We start from the raw sequence: 20,437 nt of genomic DNA, 5'->3' as shown, positions 1-20,437 counted from the left end.
CTGATAACAGAATTAAGTTACTTCAGCTGGAGTGTATCAAATCTTTCATGGTCAACTCCACTACTTGAAATAAGAGCAGAAGGTCAAGTCATTAATTTGTAAATGCTTGTTAATAATTTTTACAACCTTGCACATAATTGAGATGCTTCAGAGCTCATTAAAACTAGCAACAAAAGGGCTGGAAAGAATTCCATCATCTTTCCATTGCTGGCAACATATAATTCAATCATGGTATAAAATCTGTAAATGTTATTAGGAGAATTTCATAGTTTGCTCATGCAAAATTCTTCCCCACTCCATTGGTCAGCTAAAGGCACTTGGCTGGAATAGGTATTTTCTCGTGGGTGGCTGCTTTGGAAAACCACGTGGTGTGGAGAGAGTTAAGGTGAGTTAAGGTGTGGGTGGAGGAAACACCTGTGTTCAGAGGCAGCTCTGTGGAATTTGGTGGTGGTGGGGAGAAAGGATTGGGACGGCTGTACCCATCGCATCAGGTTGGGGTTTGCTCCACAGTCAGGAGCATGAGAGATCAGATAGACCTGCTGGCCATGGTCACAGTTCTGGGAGTCCTGGAGCAAGGTAAATGTCCTTTGTACAATGCCAGATGGTATTCAGCTAATTATGTTAAACTTTGTGGGGTGTGGTTCCTGTATTTTCCTTGGAGTGTCTGTGGAGTGAAAGTCACTGTTTTCCAACGTGGTAAAATGATACAAATGTTTGGGGTATCCATGGCAGAAGTGTCATGCCTGAGGGTGATCATTATTTAACAGGGACTGAAACGATCCTCAAAGCCAGCAAGTAAAACTTTCAGACTTAAAGCAATTTCAACAGGATGTTCTTAAAGTACACCAGTTTGTGATTGAATTCTAGTAGGTAATTTGTAACTTGCAGTGGCTGGAGGTAGCCAAAATAAGGGCAGGTTAGTAAATGTGCTGGTGAGGAGGTCAGTGTACAGACATGGAGGAAAGAGCCTCGTGCACACAGGTGTTTCTCTGTGGCCGATCCCCTTGTATGTTCATATGGCACAGCGTAGATGACAAGATGAACTGAGAGCACAGTAATTTGGAAACTAATGCAAGTTCTGGTCAGAAATAGACACAGAGCTCTTCAAAGGAACTCAGTGACTTCTAATTTAAATAGATGCATTGTGTTTAGACCATTTCAAAAGAACAGTGTTGTTGCCAAGCTCTTTGTTTGTGGGTCCTTTGGGCAAAGTCTCTCCCTCTTGGGCTTCAGGACGGTCACTCCCCTGCCTGGGATGGGGACAGAGCCCCCATTTTATTAAAATCTTCACATTTCTATAAGGGAAAGTTTGTGGGGTTTATTACTGTATTAATTCACCATACAGCTATCACATCTCTGCTTGCAAATGGATGTGAATCTATGAGCAGCCTGATGTGCTTTTAGCCATCAGATGATAGATCTCTTAATAGAAGCATTATTTAAAACAAAATATGCCACCTAAAAAAAAAGACCTCAGGACTTCCGAATTATCTGTAATTTCCACTCAGTTTACAGAGAAATGCTGTGACTACAAATGGAAGAAACTTTTGTACTATGAATTTTTTTGTTATTTAACTAAGCGGAGGTGGAGCGAGTGTTTAGTGTGCAAAGAGAAGCCATGAAGAAAACTTGAAATTGAGTCACAGAAATCCTGCTGAGCCCTTTTCCTTTAGGAAACCCTCAGCAGCAAATCCGTACATAGCAGTTTTGTCTCAAATGTTTTTGTTTAATGAGAGTTTCAAGTACTTTGTAAAGGTTGCAGCCTTAAGCATTTTCCTTTCATGGCATGCAGGCCAGGTGTGAAGCCAGCAGATAAATAGCAGGCATTGACACCCTCCTATCTGTGTTCGATTGGATAAAGTATCCTGGGTTTATGATCTGTGCATGGGAAGCCAAGGAGCAAGTGCAGAATCCTGTGTGTTTCCTTTCCATCCACTATGAAATACGTGTGCCTGTGTCACTGGGGTTTTGAGCTGTGCAGTGGCTTTCTCTGCATGTTTTGAAAGGGCATTTGTGTAGGTGAGTTACAGGTCTGGGGCTCGCTCGGAGCACGGACATGGGCTATTCCCTGTGACACTCCTCCATCACATCCTGGTGTGGGAGATGTAATTTAATGGCTGACCTTGGTACAACGTTGGTTGATTTTTATGTTTCCTTTTAAATTTCCTGGAATCCTGCAGTTTCCACATTCTTTTAAGTAACTTTCCCCTTTTTAATTTAATCATTCTCAGTTTAGTGAAACTCTTGAGCTTAGTGCTCTATAGATACGTGTCCCAGCCTTGTGGTGAACATTGTACCACAGAGCAAAATTATTCTACCAGTTTCCCCTTCCTCCCCTCCCCTCCTCCCCCCCCCCCCCCCTTTATTTTATGGCTTCAAAGGAAAGAAAACATATGCAATGTCACTGTCAGGCCCCACAGGGCTTGTTTGCCAGGTTCACTCAAATGTGGCAGATAGCAGCTATGATATGATTTGACAAGTTTGTGGACATAATCAAATAGAGAATGAAGAATATTTCCGCTGAGGAGCAAAGTTCAGGGAGAGCTGAGCCCCTAAGCCACATGGGAATCCACGCAGGTGATTAACCTTGAGACATGAATCACAAAAAAAAATAGTTTGAAGGGTCCTGCAGAGTAGATTGAACACTTTTTTCTAAAAGTCTGTGCTGAGAAGGCTCATGCAGTGTGGGTTTTTTCAACGCCTCATTCTGAGAAATGCTTTTGGGGACTGATTCTTCATCCTTAGTGCTTCACCGTTACACCAGGTTTGGGGAACAGACAGCCATCCTCCAAAAGGCTCCTGCTCCTCTTGGGTGGTTATTTTGTATGTTACCCATCCCTAAGTGTCAGGGATCTGGGTAGGACTTGTCTGAATATTAACCCCTGTGTAGAAGCAAGATGCTAATTGTAGAGCTGATGGAGAGGTTTGATCTGAAATGACTCTTACCTCACTCATCAGTCACAAGAATACTACGCTAGGAAAGCTGCAGATGGCACAAAGCAGGATGAAGAGCATTGCCCAGTGCAGTTTGGCTTATGCCACAAGCAGAGCTGCTCATGATGCTGTAACTTCAGCTCAGTCCATTTCTGGAGAGGAGACCGGGATGAGACCCTGAGAGCATCAGGGAGGAGGAGAGGTGATTACCTGAGGTGAGGAGGTAACAGGATGAGTCATGGTTTCATCTTATTCCCAGAGCTGTGCCAGCAGCTGCTGAATTCCAGTTGCGTGTTACATCTCTCTGGATACAGAGAGGGAATGCTGGGTCATGTCCCGCTGGACCTCTGGGGAAGGACAGTACCCTCACCCGTGACCAGTGCTCTACAAATGAACCCAAGAGGGGGGAGCATTCTTGTTTCTCCCCACCCTGCTCTGTCAGCACCTTTTGTTTAGGGCTGGGTCACCGTGGAAGACGCTAGAACGTGCTTAATTGTTCTTAAATGTGTCTTTAAAGGAATGACTGGTATTTATGTTACTAAAGCCTTGTGATACACAAGTCACAGAGCATCAGATTATTTACATTTCTAATGCCCTTCTACGTATTTTCTAATGCTTTTCTGCAGGCACATGTCTTTCCTCTAATCTTGGAACATCTGTTCCTACTTCCCCTTCTTTATCCTGCTGTTCTGCTTTTATCTTTGTTACAATAAGACAGTCCCCAAGGCAGGCCTTACTCCTTGTCTCTATGTGAACTCTGGAAATGTTGCTATGCGGGGACTTTGCTCACACAAGCGTCTCAGTGACACCACCACAGCCACCAAAGTAATTGTTTTCATTATTTAGTGTTCTCCTATAAGAAAATAGGAGTTTTCAATAAAAGCAACAGTGTAGTAGTGCACCTAAATAAAACACTTGGAGCATCAGCAATTGCCCGTGGGAGTAGGAGATTTCAATAAATAGTGAAACACTCCAAATCTTCATATTGGCAAGTTTTCATTGTTTTGAAGTGACTTTCCACGTCCTTTACGAATGTACAAAGGACTGATGTAGCAGACACTGAGTCAGTGCCTTGGCTCAAACGTGGCACAGGCTGATAGCAGGCATGGGAGGCACCTCTGCTCCTTGAACTGCTGGACTCCTGGGGCTGCCCTGCAGGAGCAAGGGGCAAGAAAAAATTGCCCTCTTCCCCATTTCCTTTTATTGCCATGATTAAAAGCATCTCTAATTGACTTAATGATACCCCAGTGCTTGACAGTTTGGATGCTGCTCTGTGACGTGGACCATCCTTTGCATCCACTAGGAATAGCAGAGTTTTGCACATCATTCCCATCAGACTGGCTGAGGGTGCACGGATGCTCTAAACACAAAGGGCAAGATTAAGAAATAATTCTGTGACTCGGTGTGGACTTGGTAAGGTTTTATTCTTTGTTTGGGCATGACATGATGCAAAGTGTCATCCAGCACTGGTGCTCAGCTGGGATAACCAAACCTGAATTTAAACTGATGCCTTTTCCTGGTCTTAAAATCAAGAGTCAAACACGGTTAGAAGGGAAAAATGGATTTTACCTTGGTATTTATTTTAAGGATCCTTAGGTGCACTATGTCTAGGTCGAATGCACCTCCATGCGCACCACAATGCACACCCGAAAAGATCTGGTATATCATTAAAGGTGTTACTAATTAGCACATCTATCAAAAATTCCCCAACGAGAGGCTCGAATGAGCCCCCTTCCCCAAGGAACCTTCCCCTGGATGGTTCTATCTTAGTTTACAGAATGCGTTTTGGAGAGGACCTTGGGGTCTGGGGCACACTGATCCCTACGTACGAAGCTTCTAAAATGTTTAGTCTTCTAGCTGAACAAACAAGTCCAAGAATGTAGGCAATAAGCACTAGGAATACAGAAGCTGTAAAAAAGTGTAACAGGGGTATAAAAGGAAAGGCAAAAAATCTCCATGGCATCAAAACCATGAACGTGAAGTAAATGGCACATTTATTACAGGTCATATGTGACAGCCCTGGGCTGTGGACCTAGATCATATTATCTCTTTTATTCTAACCACTTGCTTGATTCCAAGCCAGATAAAGCTTGGCTAAATAAACACTGCTGGTCTGTTACCATTCCTGTGTTCTGTTTTTAGCCTATTTTGCAATGCAGGTGATCTACACCCGTCGGAAGTACAGGATTTCCCCTCCTGAAACAACAGGTCACCCTGAATTTGAGCGGACCTTCAGAGCTCAGTAAGATTTTGACTTTTTTGTAGTGACTTTGTCTAGATAAGACTTGAGTCAACTGTCACTGTCGGGAGACACTGGTCACCCTCAAGTCACCTTTTCACTTACTGCTACTGATATTAGATTTTTCTTTCAATGCTTTGTGTGCAAAGGTCTGAGTTTTGATTTGGAGCACTTTGGCTGGGGTGTTTCTGCAGATCCATGATAATTCTCCTTCTGGCATTGTGAGGCAGCCAAATTATGAATTAGTGGCCGTATGGAGGAGGTGCAGAGCATTCATGATTAGCATCATTAAATTTAATATTACCGTTGGCTCCAAATGGTGAGAGCAGCCAAAGCTTTATTAATAACCTGATATTTTCTTGTAGTGTTTTGCTGTCGAATTGAAGCAAAGGGCTTTGCTGGCAGAACCAGCTACAAGAGCATTTTAATTTTTTCCCTTTCAGAAGCCATTGTACTGTGAGAGTCAGCACTCGTGGGGCCCTGCTGAGGGCTGTTTCTTTTTGCTCTGTTCCTATGGAGAGAGCAATGCTGGAGGTAAACTGGAAATGTTCACAGATCCCTTCGGCTTCCAACAAGCACCAGATTCTGTCTTTCATCTCAGTCATTCTGTTTTGTAAGCGATTGAAAGGAATTGGCTGGGGCTGGTGTGAAGGGTAGTTCCAGCACAGTACTAAATCCCGAACAAAGCAGCTGCGTTCCCTCGCCAGTGCACAGGAAGCATTTGTGGAGTGACAAAAACACCAGCTTCAGTCCTTCTGTGGTGCCATGGAAGGCCAGCCTGCCTGGAGACATCAGCCTCTGTGAGCTGGGGAGCTGCTGATGTGGCTTTTAATTAAATACTTAACTATTAAATGTGTGTTAACCAAGTCATGCCATGGGCTGTGGTGTTCTGGGAAGCCCTGGCTGTAATTGGCAGAGAAGGTGACCTCGGGGAACTTGGACTTGAGAAGGTATTGCTTCTTTGTGGGTTTTTCTCCTCTTTTCCTTGTGGAATAGTACACAAATGGATAAATTGATATATTGAGAAAAAAAAAAAAAGGGGAAAAGTGGTATTGACATACTACTCACTTGGAGAAACCTGGCAGCCTCCCTTCACTGAGGCTCAAACTGCATTTACAGCATAAGGTTCTACAGACTTTTTCCAGCTCCCAGCCTGGCTCCATTCTCCAAAGGTTGGTTCATTTTTGGCCCAAATTAAGATTAAATTGCCTAGGGAATAGTAAAATGTAGGAGAAGCAAAACCAGTGTCTTTAACAGCACAGCTCCTAGCCTTCTTGCAGAAAATCAGTATTTTTGCCACTAAAGGAAAAAGTAAGAAGAAAACCTGGCTGCAGATCTGATCACCTTCTGCTGAATTTTATCTGAGAGAAGTCTCCTTCTTAGAATGTGACATGTGTCACTCCCAAATTTGGGCTGTGCTCACCTGAGGGGAAGAGAAAGCTCCTTAAATACTGACATGGAGGCTCTCCCGCAGCAGCTGGCGGTGCAGCAGCTGTCTGTGATGGTGCTGTGTACGGAATGGAGCCTGTCGCGGGTCCAGCAGAGACAAATCTCCATCTCAGCCACAGCTCATCATTCCAGGGCCATGTGAATGCAGGAGAGGTGAACACTGTGTGTTGTTTGGGTGCTTTTTTTCTCTTAAATACAGATATTGGGTGTTCTGGATCACAGAAAAGGCTCCTTTCCCACAGCACAGTAATGGTTCTTATCAGCTCTGATGTGAGTTTCCCATTCCCTACTCCAGCCTTGGTTATCCATGCTCCAACATATAAGGAGGCAATTTTAACTCTCATCTCTGGTTCTCACCAGGGCAAACTGCTCAGAGTACTTCCCAATCTTCATTTCACTCCTCTGGGTTGCTGGAATCTTCTTCCATCAAGGTAACAAGGATGTGGGGGGGAACTCCAACCCAAACCACGTGAACAAACAAACAAACAAAAAAACCCCAACCCCAGTTTAAATCCCATTGTGACTCAGGCACATTCTCTCTGTGCTTGTGAGGCTGTTGTTCATGGAAAACAAATTTCCCCTTTAGCTGGATTGACCATGAAGTGCCCCAGCTCCTGTTGGGAGCAGCTGAGCCCATTCCTGCCTGGAGGAGCAGGCACTGGCAGCCCTTGCTCCTTCACCAGAGCCTGGCTGTCCCCTCGTGCTGCTTCTCCTCGACAAAGTCAGGCTGTCCAGGGTGCCAGCAGCTGAGGCAGTGCTGTGTCAGAATGAGAAACCATAACCCAAACAGTTACTCATCCACTGTCTATCACTACCAAGTGAGTTTAGGGGATTTGGTTGCTGCCACAGGAAACTTGTGAGGAGAAATCATTTAAGCGAACGTTGCCAACCCAAGTCCCAGGGCAGCTCTGTGGGGCAGAGAAGTTCATCTCTCACAAAAAGGGAAGGAAGAAAACTCATTTAAACTCCCACAGTGGTTTAAAGCCAAAGAACTCTGTGTTTGGTTTTCTGGTCATGCCCCATCTGCTGGGGTGACAGTGCTGGAACACAGCAGTGTCCAGGCATCCCCAGCTCCCCTCTTCCCCACAGGTGTGACTGCGGCGTGTGGGCTGTTGTACCTCTACGCCCGCCTCAAGTACTTCCAGGGATACACCGTGGCTGCACAGGGACGGTGAGTACCTGACCAGGGCCGTGGGCACCCAAAACCAGCCCAGGGAGGCTGGGAGCAGGATGTGGCCCCTGAACAGGTTTCCTTCCCACGGGTGGGACTGCAGGCAGATTTTCACCACCTCCTCCTCCTCCTCTCCTGCCCCCATGTGCTCATGGCTGTGTCACCTCTTCCCTGTCTCAAAGGAGGGTGGGGATGCTCAGCCCTGCCAGTGTGCCTTGTGCCCTGGCTGGGCTGGCAGTGCCTGACAGGGTTCTCTCCCACTCAGGTTGGCACCACTGTACGCCAGTGCCTGGCTGCTCTGGCTGCTGCTGGGTCTGGCGCTGGCCGGGCTCCTGGCACACTTCCTGTGGCCCAGCTCCTCCTCATGGATGTCAGCACTGGCCTGGCCTCTCCAGCTACGCAGTGCCTGGTGAGAGGGGCCACAGCTCTCCCAAAAACCACTGTTTGCCCCTGGCACAGGGGAGCCAGTCATGTGGCACCATCAGAGAGAGACTATTTCCCTGTCTCTGTGCTCCCCTCTGAAGGGAGGTGGATGCTGGCACTCCTCTGCTCTTCAGAGATAATTTCCCTTCTAGAAAGCAAGTGCTTTCCAGCCCCTGCTCCTGCTGAGGAGCTTCACCGCTGAGCTTTGTAGCACTGTCTGCTCTAAAATGCCTCTGGCTCTGCTTCATGGAGCACAGATCGACCCACATGCTGTCGTCTCTCCTCCTTACTGCTGTAATGATCTATGTTGAAGAATCACACCATGGATATACAAAAATAAATTCTTTTTCTCACTAGAAATCACCTGTGATTGTCAAAGGTGCTCAGAGACTGCTGTGAGAATATCTGAGTTGGGGACTGTGTTTATAGGAAAAGCTGCTGTGACTAACTGAAAAGGATGGGTAAGCTTGCGTAAAACCACATCCAAATATTGGGAGAAAAACCTGACCCTAGTCCAAATACTAAAGTCTGTGTTTGGCATTGATTGAATGACCTTTACCTTGCCCCAGCCTCACTTATCTTCACTTACCCTCCCTGCAGTAGTACTTTGCCCTCCCTGGATTACACCCTCCACTGTGAACCTGGGGTTTGCAGAAGCCTAAAGCAGCCCTGCTGCAAGTGACTCTCACTGCTGCACCAAAGGTTTAAATTTAGCTTTTATTACAGTGCACATTATTTTATATATTTATATAGAGAGATGTACTTGAAAAAATCAAATGTATCCAATAATAAAAAATACAGCACATTAAAGTAGTATAATGCATTCCAGTGTATAGCTGAAAGGACATTGGGATTTACACTAATCCCTACTATTTTTGAACTGGGCTACTTCTGCTATTTTTTTTTTTCTTCCCCAAAAAACCCACATCAATCAATAACTGAAATAGTTATTTTAAAAAAGACAGTTTCTGCACTCAATCTCAAGGCATGAAGACACTGGAGACTTCACCATGAGTTAAGGGGCTGTGTTCAATGCTGGCAGGCACAGTGTGGCGTATTTTATTTTTTGTTTTCCCTGCCATAATCATAGCTCCAACCCCTTTGGATTCGTTCCTCCTCTGCTGAAGGAGGGTCAGTCTTTGCCCTCACTTAATCCTCAGCTGTGGCCAGGACTGTTGCCTGGGAGAGGGCAAGGCAGACCTTGGTCCCTGCCGCCTCCATCCTAGCACGCCGGCGGGGTCAGCTGGCAGGACTCAGTGTGACCTGCTCTGTCCCCAAATACAGCCAAAGACTGCCCTGTCCAGGGCTGAAGGTGCTTTTTTGTCCCCACGCTCGCTAAAGCTCATCCCGACCCCAAACTGTCCCGTGTCCGTGTGTCCCGAGCGGCAGCCGGCACCCTGAGGGGCCGAGGGAGCGGAGCAAAGCCACCCCTCTGCACAGGGGGTTGGGTTCTGCTTTTTGCTCCTCTTCAGGAGAAGTCGATGCCCGTCCTGGCCCCGCAGCCCTGCTGGGGATGGTGGGGCCGGCCGAGCAGCAGCTTTGCCGCAGTCTGGCGGCGAGTGCTGCCTCCGGCAGCCGGCCCTGCGCTGTCCTGGTCCGGGCAAGGCGCCGTGGGGAGGAGGGAACAGGAGGGAGGGAGCAGGACCAGGGATCCAGGAGTGTGTCCATTCTGCCTCATACATGTTTCACTCTGCTTTTTTGATAAAAATCTGAAAGAAGAGAGGGATGGGATGAGAGCGATGAGCAGGGCAGGGCTGGGCAGGTGCTGAGGGAGCTCGGCTTACCTCGCTCAGGATGATCCACACTGGGGAGTCGGTCTGGATGGACAGCCTGATGGCCTCCAGCGGCCCGAAAGATGGGTCCACCTCGCCCTCTGCGATGCCCTTGGAGAATGAGCCTGGTGGGGAGAGCATGTGGCTGACACAGGGATGGTCCTCTGGCATTGCCCCTTCACCTTCCCCTCTCCCTGAGGGGCACCACCAACAGCCCCAGCAGCCCCTGCCTGCCACTCCCCAACACAAGACAGGCTAAAAACCAGCAGCGTGGATGGCAATACAGTGCAAAATACCACACTTTGGAGAACAAAAATCAGGTAAACAAAACAAAATGGGGAGTATTTGGCTAGATATTGCTGCTGGGTGAAAGGGGACAGAGTGGCCTGACACACTTTTTGCTTGTGATTTTGTTTTTTTTTGAAAATGCAACTGGGAGAAACCAGCCAGCATGCAGAGGAATAAGAAAATGGCAAAACACTACATGTACCAGGAAATTTTTCTTTTATTTGTCTACTTAATAAAAAAAAAGACATCTTAGCAGGGACACCAGGGCTGTACCACACACTGGCAGGTCTCTGGAGGCTGCAATTTCTCCTTCTTGTACAAGGGCAGGGCAAGCACTAAAACAAGCTCAGGTGGCAGGAGACAAAGTTTGACCTGCAAGTGCTGTGAGTACACAGACTGAAAAACTGCCCCTGGTGGAGGTTTTTAACCCCATCTTAAGCAAATGGATAATCTGCATCATTTGCTCCCAGCTCTGAGCAGAGACTGGCAGAAATGCAGGACTGTAAACTATCTGAGGAGGACAACCTGGTCTGAGAGGGAGGGCAGTATAGGAGAGGAGACAATGACAATTAAATCCTGTTCCAGCCTGGCTCCTGGCAAGCAGAAATTACTCTTTGCCAAGCAAACAGCTCTAAGGTTCTTGACTGATGTGCAGGTGAGGACATGGGCTGTGTTATCAAAGCCAGCAGGCACTTTACCACCTGACACCCCGCTGTACCTATCTGGATGTAGCCATCCGCTGTCCTGCGGTATTTGACGACTGCGCCTCTTCCCTCCTGCAAGGCTTCCTTATCTGACTGCAGGCTCTGCAGAAGGAGAGGAGTTTTGTGCAAGGCCAGAGGCAAGAGTCACCCAAAAGTCCCAAGGAAAAGTAGCAACCCCAGAACTGTCCTTGCCAGCAAACCCTGGCATCTCGTCCCATACCTGGCACCCTGAGACACATGCCCAAAAAAGAGGACATTTGCAGTCCTCATGCTGCTGCTTCCACTGCACCATTCTGGCTCCATCCCCTCCTCTGCAGTCATCCCACCCATTGGAGCATCCCCTCTGCAGGCAGGGATAGCTCACACAGACGTGCTCAGCAAAGCACCTCGCTCCCGAGGTGGCATCACACCAGGCATGACCCCCTGGCTCCCTGCCAGCACCTCAAAGAGGCACTCGAATCTTGTAAAGATTTTCCTGATGGCTTTAAGCAGTTCCCTTCTCTCAAGCTGCTTTTGCTTCCCACTCCACCCTCACCTCAAGTCTCAATCAAACCCTTACGTCAAACGGCAGAACCTCCACGGTCGTGTTGAAGAGTTTGTCTTCTGGGTGCTCGATGTTCCCGCTGCGGAAGAAGAACCTGTGACAGAGACCAAATCCAGGGAAAGGCACACTGAGCGCGGGGGCACATGATGGCTTTCACCCCATCCGAATCATCAAACAGCTCAACCTAACAGGCACCTTCCCAAAGAGCCCACAGCACGATTTGGCAGGAGACTTTCTGTACCAGATTAGTGAAACCATGGAGTGCTCACAAGTGCAGGAAAGCAAAGGGCTCTGGCAAAGGTGGCCCCACTGAGAAAGGGTCAAATTGTCTTTCCCTTAGAAGAGCACTGCTCTCTCCTCCTGGGCAGCCAAGCAGGAGACAGGCAAGGAATTTGATTTAAATTGCCAGGAGAGCAAAAGTCAAGTGTCTCCAAGTGCTCTGGGGTGTCCCCACACCCCCCTGCTGACCCCCCAAGCACTGGCCTTTCGATACGGAGCGGTTTGAAGAATCGGAATCGGATGAAGTCTCCAGCAGTGGGAGTGAAGGCCCAGAAGAAGTCCTCCCGCAGGTAAGCCTTCTCCAAGGTGAAGTGCTGGTAGGTTTTCAGGCTGGTGCTCACCTCAGCAGGAGGGTTGACATGCTCTTTCCGCAGTGCCTGTTTTCCAAAGTCCTTGTCCTTCGTGGGCACAAAGCAAAAGGGCAGAGAAGGGCCATGAGCTGCTCTGGCCCGTGAGGGCCCCAGCTACAAGGCACTGCAAATTAAAATTTTGTGATTTGCTGGCCACAGAAGGATGAGAGATGGAAGTAATTTGGGGAAGGCATTAGGCAGGGGAATATCTGACTGGATCCCAGGACACAGCTTCAGGAGAGCCAGCTCAGAGAAACACCCCTGCTCTGTGCTCTGATCCAGCACACCAAGGAGCCCTTCATTGTCCAAATGTCCCTGAATGCCTGTTTCTGCCCCAGGAGCTCTGGAAACAGTCCTTACGCTTGAGGAGAAAGCGGCTGGGAGGCTGACAATAGCATAAAATGACTGGATTACATGGCCTGACAGCACTGCACTGTGATACAAACTGGATCATACCATCCATTTCCCTGGGGATCACACAGACAGCACAGTCCAGGGATGTGTCTCCATGGGCTCTGCACTTGTAGTTGTGGGAAGCTGCATTTTGTTCATGTTGAAACACACATCAACAATTCCAGCTCTTTCGCAGTGAGTTCTAGCTCACCTATCACCAAATCCCAGGAATACCGAGTGGGGTAGGAAGGAAGTCAGATCAACCCAGGAATCACCTCTCCAAGGTGCATCAGCAGATTCTTCAAGTGACTTGCCTGGACCACGGGCTGGCACTCAAGATGGGTGTCCAGGACAGGTTCCAAGGCTTAAAATCTCGCAGTGACTCTTGGTGCATGTCACTGCCATTCTGAGGAGCAAGAGCTACCTGAGCTCACTGTAACTCAGAATAAAACACAACCACTGCACAGAAATCCAGCTGCCACCAGCTGCTGTCACTGATGTCCCCACCCAAAGACAGCCAGTTCCTGGGTGCCTGCAGGCCAGGCCACCTGCAGCTTGGGCAGCTGGTACCCACCTTCAGCTTCTGTATCTTCCCAGCCAAGGAGGAGTGGGTTCCCACATGCTGGAAGAGCGAGGGCTTGAAGCGGATCCTCAGGTTTGCCTTCTGCCTGTCGCAGTGTTTCTGAAACGAGACAGCCCCACAGTGCCCCAGGCTCAAACCTCTGTGGGCCACTGTGACCCACAAGAGGGATGGACAAGGGCACAGGGAATGACAGACAGCCCTGCCCTCCATCTCTATGCCCTTCTGTGTTATTTAGGCTCTAATTTGGCAAGAGGGCTTTTAACCACACTCTGGACAAACTGGACTGTGACTCTTGGCCACTCACCCCCCAGGCTCTGCTGGGCAGTGTCCGGGTTCAAGTGCCAAATTTCTCCTTGCCAAGCATAGCTTAGAGCACTGAGCAAATCCCCTCTGTACTGTCAGGAAGGGACAGCCAGATAATTGAGTTTCCTTTGCCCTTGGCTTATTGGGAAAGCCTTTTTCCTACAACTCAGAGCTTGGGATCCCTGATGTCTGAAGGTACAGTAATCCTGGGATGATTCAGAGCCCAGGTGAACAGGTACCAAGTGCGGGCTCTCTCGGGATGGGCAGCTCCCAGTTTGCTGGCAGGAGCTGTGAGCAGATGTACAGCACATGCCATCATCAAAGCTGCTCGGCTGTTTCACGCCTATCCACCACATAAATAAACTTGGAGATGCAACTGCGATCCTGGCAGTGATTTACCGTGGAGTGGAGGGAGAGAGACGATGGAGAGGGAATAAAGGACAAAAGGGAAAATCACTGAGAGCGTGGGGAGATGAGAACTCACATTTTAAAATAGCTCATTTCTCTCAGTTTGGGGGAGCAGGACAAAAATACAGGTGAAAAGCTGTATGGAGAGGGTATTTGTTATCCAACTTTGGCTTTTTCCAAGAAAAGAAATGCCTGCACATCCCTAATGCCATCTGCTCTCTCAGCCTCCCACCCAGCAGAAATCCCGCGGAGGGCACGGTGTCGCCGGATGCCTGGAACAGACAGGGTGCCACACCAAGCCCCCACCACGGGCCAGGAGCTGGGAAATTCCAGGCATGACCCTTGCGAGCTGCAGAAGAGATAATCCCCTAATCCAGCTCACGTTACATTAGAAAATTAAAACTAGCCGTGCTAATGGGACAGACCCTACTCGCTGTCAGCAACTCTGGATGCAACTCCATCATGGCTATCTCACTCTGGATGGGGAGAGGAGAGGAAAAGGGAGCTACAGCATCTCTTGATTTATCTTTCTCCCCTTTTTCTGTTCTGCTAAAGAAACATTTGCTGAAATGTTTCTTTAGCAGACAAGCCAGGAGGGGGAATAGCTCAGTTGGTGGTAAGAAGGTCATCCTTTCACACAGCTCTACCCCAGGTAAATCTAAAATTAGTTAAAAAAGAAGGAGCAAAGCACTTACCAAAAGCTCAGGTCAAACAAACTTTCAATCAAAAAGACAAATCCTCCCTGCTACCAATTTGATTCTGCACAGTGGGATTTACAAGAGAAAGTCATGTTTGAAAGGGCGCTGTGCAGAGTTAATCATGCAAACAGTGGGGGAAAGGAGCCAGAAATCCACATGGAAAGTAGGTTAATTTTTAAAAAGGCAACATGTTTAAGAGATTTGCGGTTTCCCCTGAGAAAACCTTGGTTCCATCAGGTAGGAAAAGATGAGCACAGATGAGTTAAGAAGAAGATGATCCTGCGCAGCAGGATCTGCATTTAATCAGTGCTCAAGCTGAGGATTTTGAAGGTGGGAGCACAAACAGCAGCATCATTCCCAGCTCCATCCCAGCATCCCACCAACTCGGCTTTGCCCACAGCGGTGCAGAATGTGGGGCTGCCAGACAGGCCTGGGGATTGCTCTGTCACACCTGAGCACATGGTTTGAACTGTCAGGAGTGACATCGCCTGAAACTGGTCCTGCTGCACAAGGGGTACAGGAGCAGATGCCACGTCCTCTACCAGGGATCAGGCCACATTAAACCACATCCTTGCCTCAGTTCTGCAGAGCCCTGAGGATGGTCCATCCCCCCAGCACATTAATACAATACTAATTCCCAGAATGACCACTTGCTCTGCCATTTGTCACCCCAATGTGGCTGTCACCACGAGGGCTGTCCTAAGCCACTGGCTCTGAGCTCTGCACAGGGACTCTGCTGCCTGTTCTCCACTGGGGGAGGAGGGCGAGCAAGTGTTTGAGTAAATACAGCATGTTCAGAGAGGAGACAGGAGAGTATGTGGTTCTGAGCTCATCTTACATCTGCTGCCGCACACACTCCCTCTCTGCCCTTCCCACTCGCTTTAGCCCCTTGATGGTGGAGTTCAAACACAACCTCCACAGGGCACAGGGGCTTATGGCTCTGCAAAAGGAGTGGCAGCATGAAAACAGAGCCCCTTTCACCTCTCTGCACCCTCCTAGAAACCCTGACAAGAGCTTTGTATGATCTGGCTTCATTCTGCCAGACTGTGCAAGGAGGGTTTGCTCTGGGTCGTCTGGGGTGAGCTCTGGGCAATCTCCATGAGTGCTCCAGGTGGGTACAGCACATCGATCCAGCATCAAAGGGTTATTCTGGGCTTGTAGTCAGTGAGTGGGAAATGGCTTCAGGGAGAGAAGCACACCGGAATGCAAAACAACACAGAAGAATGGGGAATGACTCCTGTCCTCGAGGACTGGAGGAGAAATACCCTATTAGTGCTTAGATGCAGAAATAATGCCTTTTCTGGCAGCTGCAGACTACAAAAGCCTGAGCTCCCAGGTCTCCACTTACACAATCTACAAGGACACCCCGCGGCACGCTCCACAGGGATGGCATGGCACAGTGCAAAGTCAGTTAACACCAGAGCTCACAGAAAAGATCCTCTGGAGGCACAGCCAAGCATATATTTGCCCACACAAAAACAGAGCATTTCCCTTCAACAGAAATTGTTTACATACTGCATCTTTCTCAGGGTTGCAGACTTTCACCCAGAGGATGTGATCCAGCAGCCAGTCAATGGGTTTGTCCTTATAGAACATCAGGATGAATTCCACAATCAAGCTCAGATCCAGAGACTTGAACATTTTTCCTACAGCACAAAGAAAGAGAGAAGATAGAGAGAGAGGAGCTATGGTATAAAATGGTCAAGAATCAGAGCTGGGAAAGAAAAACTTGGGAGACTGGGCTATGGAGGTTAGATGTGTCCATCTCTCTACGTAAAGGAAACAACACGTGGCCCCAGTTTACGTACCAGCACTGCTGACACTGCTAATGCACTTCCGGATTTAATATTCGTCGCAGAATTAGAGAGCATTACAGTCTCGCAGGTCACAACAGTATCAAAAGGTCTAAAACTCTCCCATTCAGTAAAGAGAAACAAGGATGAAAACTATACAGCCAGCTGAAGGACAGACCATTTCCTGCCCCGAAAACTACAAGTTTTAAGCCAGTCAAACTAGTATCCAAAATAACAGATCAAGCTGCTACTGCAACCATGTACTGCCGTTCCCAAAATAGTTCTGGGCTGATGTAAACTTCCTTTTGCACACTCTTAGGCAAATCCAGATCCCATCCAGCCTAAAAGCTACTGGTCATATCTAAGCTGTTTGGCTGTTGTCTGGGCCACTCACCAGGTTTATTTTTACTAAAAGTGAGCATCAGCAGTACCAGCTGTGAGGATCTTTCTCCGATGTGCAAACGTAAGGGTCATTGCAAAAATAGGGAGGGATCAAGTCCAAGTATTTTACCATCTTGAGGGGACAATTTCTTGGGCCAAGAATGTAGTGCTGGCAAGAGCCAGTAGGCTCTTGTGCCTTGTTCCTGATAGGACTGGGGTGAGCAGGGGAGAACATTACCAATGAACCCCAGCTGAGAGAACTCCAGGATCATCCACTCCTCAGAGGGCTGCTGCAAGGCAAAGTTCTTCATTGTGCTGAGATAGTTTGGTTTGGCCACAATATCATCCTCCAGCTGCAAGACAAAAGGACACAGTGCCAATGTCCCATCCAGGTCCCAGCAACAGTCTCTCTACGCAGAGCAATCACACCATAGACCAGAGGAAAGCTTTAGCACAGACCCAGTTTATTTTGGAAGGTGCTCCAAGCAGATTTTTCTCACTCAATCTAACAGGTAAGAGAAACAAGGATTTCTGCCTTTCCTAAGTGGGAGGCTTCCAAGTCTAAAAGTATTTTAGAAACCCAGCTTTTGAACCTATGTGGTTAAAACCTGCTCCCACTCTGCTGCATCACACAATTGGATGTGCTCTTTATTCTCTCTCAGCTGGCATGAGCCAGTACAGTGAACTCACAGGTACATCCATCTTCCCACCAGCACCAGCACCAAACCCACCTGCACATAATAAATGCCTTTGGACTGGGCATACATCATTAAAAAGCAGTAGTCCAGGTTCTGCTTTGTCCTCCACCTGCAAGAGACAAAGACAATGGGAGCACCAGTCTCTCCTGGGACAACGGCTGCCCTGGGGAGCCTGCCAAGGCTGGGTTTGAGATGGGAAGGTGACACAGCTCTGGGAGGCAGAGGGAATGGCATATGGCCTCTCCCTTTGGTCCCTGGTCAACTAAGAGTTACTGGAAACCTCAAGGACTTCCAAAATGAAGGTAATTTGGGTTAAAATGAGCCCCTCACTTGGTGATGGAAACACCACAGCACGAGGCAAGCCTGGCAAAGCTGGTGCCAGTTCATCTCCCATCACCAAATCATGGCCTTCCAACTTTTGGGTAATCCAAGTTTAAAGTCCTTGCCTGGCCCTGCAGAAGAGCTTTCCCTGCTGGAGTCAGTGAGGAACTTGCTACAGTTTCTTAAATTCAGGGCTTGCTTGGTTTATAAGCTCATCCATTCTTACCTGACTCTTTCCTTGGGGTCCCCAAAGGATTCCCGCAGGTGGGAGAAATCAGGATAGAAATGTGGAGATGGGGAAATTACCTCCAGGAGACCTGAGTGTATTTCCTTTGGGAATCTGAGGGAGAAAAGCAGCAGTAAACAAATACCTCCACGTCTGACGCAGCATTTCGTAGACCAAATCACTGGGTAAACACTGAGCCACAGAACCAAACAAACAGCACAGCCTCTAAGGTATAACTTCCCTGGTATCCAGTGCACTTCCAGGCCTCATCAGCAGACATCAGCAGGGATTGACAAGGAGTTTTTAAGCTGTCTTCTCCCTCCCACAGTCTCTAACAGCCCCACATGCACATGCTCCCCCCCAGCATCCTCCTCCCTTCTGCACATACATGGGTCAGCTTTAAAGACAGCCCTGAGCACCATGCACTCTTTATAGGCTTAAATGACCTGCAAGCTGGTTCAGCAAAGAAAGGACTTGGCCTTACATGCATTTCGAGATTTTCCAAAGGCATCAGTAATTAAATTAATCTTGCCGAGTTTTTGCTATACATTTCTGCTAAGTTGCTTAAAACACTGCTGTGCTGTAGTTCAGAGAGCCAGCAGGAAGTCTACCTAGTTCTCTTATGCAGATAAAATCAGCATCTACTTTTCCTATAATGCAGCTAAGAAGCCTTTAAAGAGTCAAACTCAAACAGAAAATAATGTCACCCATCTGAAAAGTAGGCACCTACATCAGCCTCGCAAGCAATACCCCGGGACTGCTCTAACTGTGAGAGGTAAGCAGGAAAACCAGTTATTTTTATACTGCCTTTTCGAGAACAGTTGGTGCAAGGCTGTTTCCTTTGTTTGTGCAGAGCCTGGAGGACGGGAGATGGGGCAGAGGGAGACAAAGCAGTGAGACTGCCAAAAACTTCTCACTTCTTGTTCCCTTCCTTATGCCTTCCTTGGGACTGGCAGGTCTTTCAGCTAACATTTTTCAAATCTTCCCTTCTTCAGGCAGCAGTGAAACAGCAGCTTCTCACTGAGCTGACAAAACACTGTGCTGAAGCAGCAACAGCTTTCTCCCTCCTGCGAGAGAAGCCCAGCCTGTCCTGGCCCCACACCACCTCAATTCAATTTGGAAGAAAAATAATTTCAGTGACTCGGGGAGGGGCAGGAGGCACTGGACAGGGGGATGATGAGAAATCAAATCATTAAGTCAATTAAAGTTTCAGGACTTCTACGCAGAGGCACTCTGCAGCAGAGCCCGGTAATTTCATCAGGATCCATTGGACAATCAGTCCATTATCCCCCGATAAGTGCGTCCTCCTGCCAGCAGGCACAAGGAGGGGAGCCCTGCCAGCTCCTGCACAGCAAGATGGAGGGCTCTGTTTCAGCTCTTCTGCAAGTGCCCGGGAACACAGCCCTCCCCACGCACGTCCCAGCCCCTCTCCCATCATTGGCTCGGGGACAAGGGGTGCCGGGAGGATGTGCTGCCCTTTCCCTTCCCCTTTGTACGGCGACTGCGATCCTTTGGAAAGGAGCAATCGAAGGAGCTGGACGGGAGTCACTGCCCCTTCTCTCACCACCTTTTCCCTTTGCCCCCAAGCTCTGCCGTTAATGCCAGGACTGGCTCATGGTTAATAATCCATCACCAGCTTCTGCTTAAACAGCCACAGATGAAGCTGCAAAAGCCACTGAGGCTGCAGGACAGAAATAGCAGCCAGCACTGTGAGAGACAAATGTAACTAGAGCCTGGAACAAGGGGAAAACAAACAGGCTGGAGCGGGAAGAAAGATGGATCATGGATTTTAAAGCAAAATAAGGCAGGAGCATTTGTGTGTGCTTACTACACTGCCCAGACAGCACAGAGCAAGTACAGGGCTGCAGTAGACACTGAAACAACTGCCAGGATCACTGGAAATCTAAACAATCCATCTCCTCACAATGCCCCAGGACAGAAGGAGCAAAACAGAACGAAATGACCATGTGTGTTAAATACTGTGAGCACAAAGCAGCCTCCTGGAAGCTTCATATGGGATGCATTTTAGAACAAGCAGAGAGTGGAAGTGGCATTAGCAAAGACAGCACAGAGTTTAAAAAGAGGAAAAAACCCCAAGCAACAACAAAATACAAAAGGGAAGCAGAAAAGTGTGTATTTTCTCCTTAATGAAGCTGTTCCCCGGCACAGGCTGTACACTGAAGCCATTTGGAAGTGCTTACAAGTTTTTGATATTTTCTGCCACTCCAGCTGTGTACTGCGGATCTGTCTGAAAACAAAAGAAAAGCAGTGTTAGAGCCTTCAGCCTCAGCTTGTGTCCCCCATGGCTCAGAAATCTTCTTCAACACACCCCAGGGTACTGTCAGCACATCTGTATCATCTTCATTCACCTTCATGTCCTTTTATCCAGCTTTACTGCTCTCCTATGCTGACAGGCTCCCAGGAGCCCTCCTCTGTGGTCAGTGTTAACCAAAGGCACCACACACCAAAATCCACCCCAA

General features: G+C 48.2%; 2 protein-coding genes across 4 annotated transcripts in view; one reads left to right on the top strand and one right to left on the bottom strand.

Annotated features, from left to right (window-relative positions):
* The first annotated feature begins 420 nt into the window (after window positions 1-420).
* Window positions 421-8,661, top strand: LOC104689587 (leukotriene C4 synthase-like). Its single transcript, XM_010399774.4, has 5 exons — window positions 421-576; window positions 5,077-5,176; window positions 6,983-7,053; window positions 7,712-7,793; window positions 8,059-8,661. The coding sequence occupies exons 1-5, from the start codon at window positions 519-521 to the stop codon at window positions 8,204-8,206; spliced, it is 459 nt and encodes a 152-aa protein (XP_010398076.1). The 5' UTR covers window positions 421-518; the 3' UTR covers window positions 8,207-8,661.
* Window positions 8,662-8,919: 258 nt separating this feature from the next.
* Window positions 8,920-20,437, bottom strand: part of MGAT4B (alpha-1,3-mannosyl-glycoprotein 4-beta-N-acetylglucosaminyltransferase B) — a 51,288-nt gene continuing 39,770 nt past the window's right edge. For all 3 annotated transcript variants that reach the window (XM_039559670.1, XM_039559671.1, XM_019286080.2), the window contains 11 exons: window positions 20,159-20,205; window positions 17,958-18,071; window positions 17,444-17,519; window positions 16,951-17,065; window positions 16,054-16,184; window positions 13,121-13,228; window positions 12,008-12,201; window positions 11,540-11,618; window positions 10,995-11,082; window positions 10,001-10,113; window positions 8,920-9,925 (listed from right to left, as the gene is read on the bottom strand). In XM_039559670.1, the coding sequence (XP_039415604.1) occupies window positions 9,902-9,925; window positions 10,001-10,113; window positions 10,995-11,082; window positions 11,540-11,618; window positions 12,008-12,201; window positions 13,121-13,228; window positions 16,054-16,184; window positions 16,951-17,065; window positions 17,444-17,519; window positions 17,958-18,071; window positions 20,159-20,205 (1,089 nt within the window). In that variant the 3' untranslated portion in view covers window positions 8,920-9,901. The remainder of the gene's footprint in view (window positions 9,926-10,000; window positions 10,114-10,994; window positions 11,083-11,539; window positions 11,619-12,007; window positions 12,202-13,120; window positions 13,229-16,053; window positions 16,185-16,950; window positions 17,066-17,443; window positions 17,520-17,957; window positions 18,072-20,158; window positions 20,206-20,437) is intronic.

Source organism: Corvus cornix, chromosome 13 (assembly GCF_000738735.6).
Source record: "Corvus cornix cornix isolate S_Up_H32 chromosome 13, ASM73873v5, whole genome shotgun sequence".
Classification (NCBI taxonomy): Eukaryota; Metazoa; Chordata; class Aves; order Passeriformes; family Corvidae; genus Corvus; species Corvus cornix.
The sequence above is the reverse complement of the archived record's forward strand: the minus strand, read 5'-3'. Positions and strand labels throughout refer to the sequence as shown.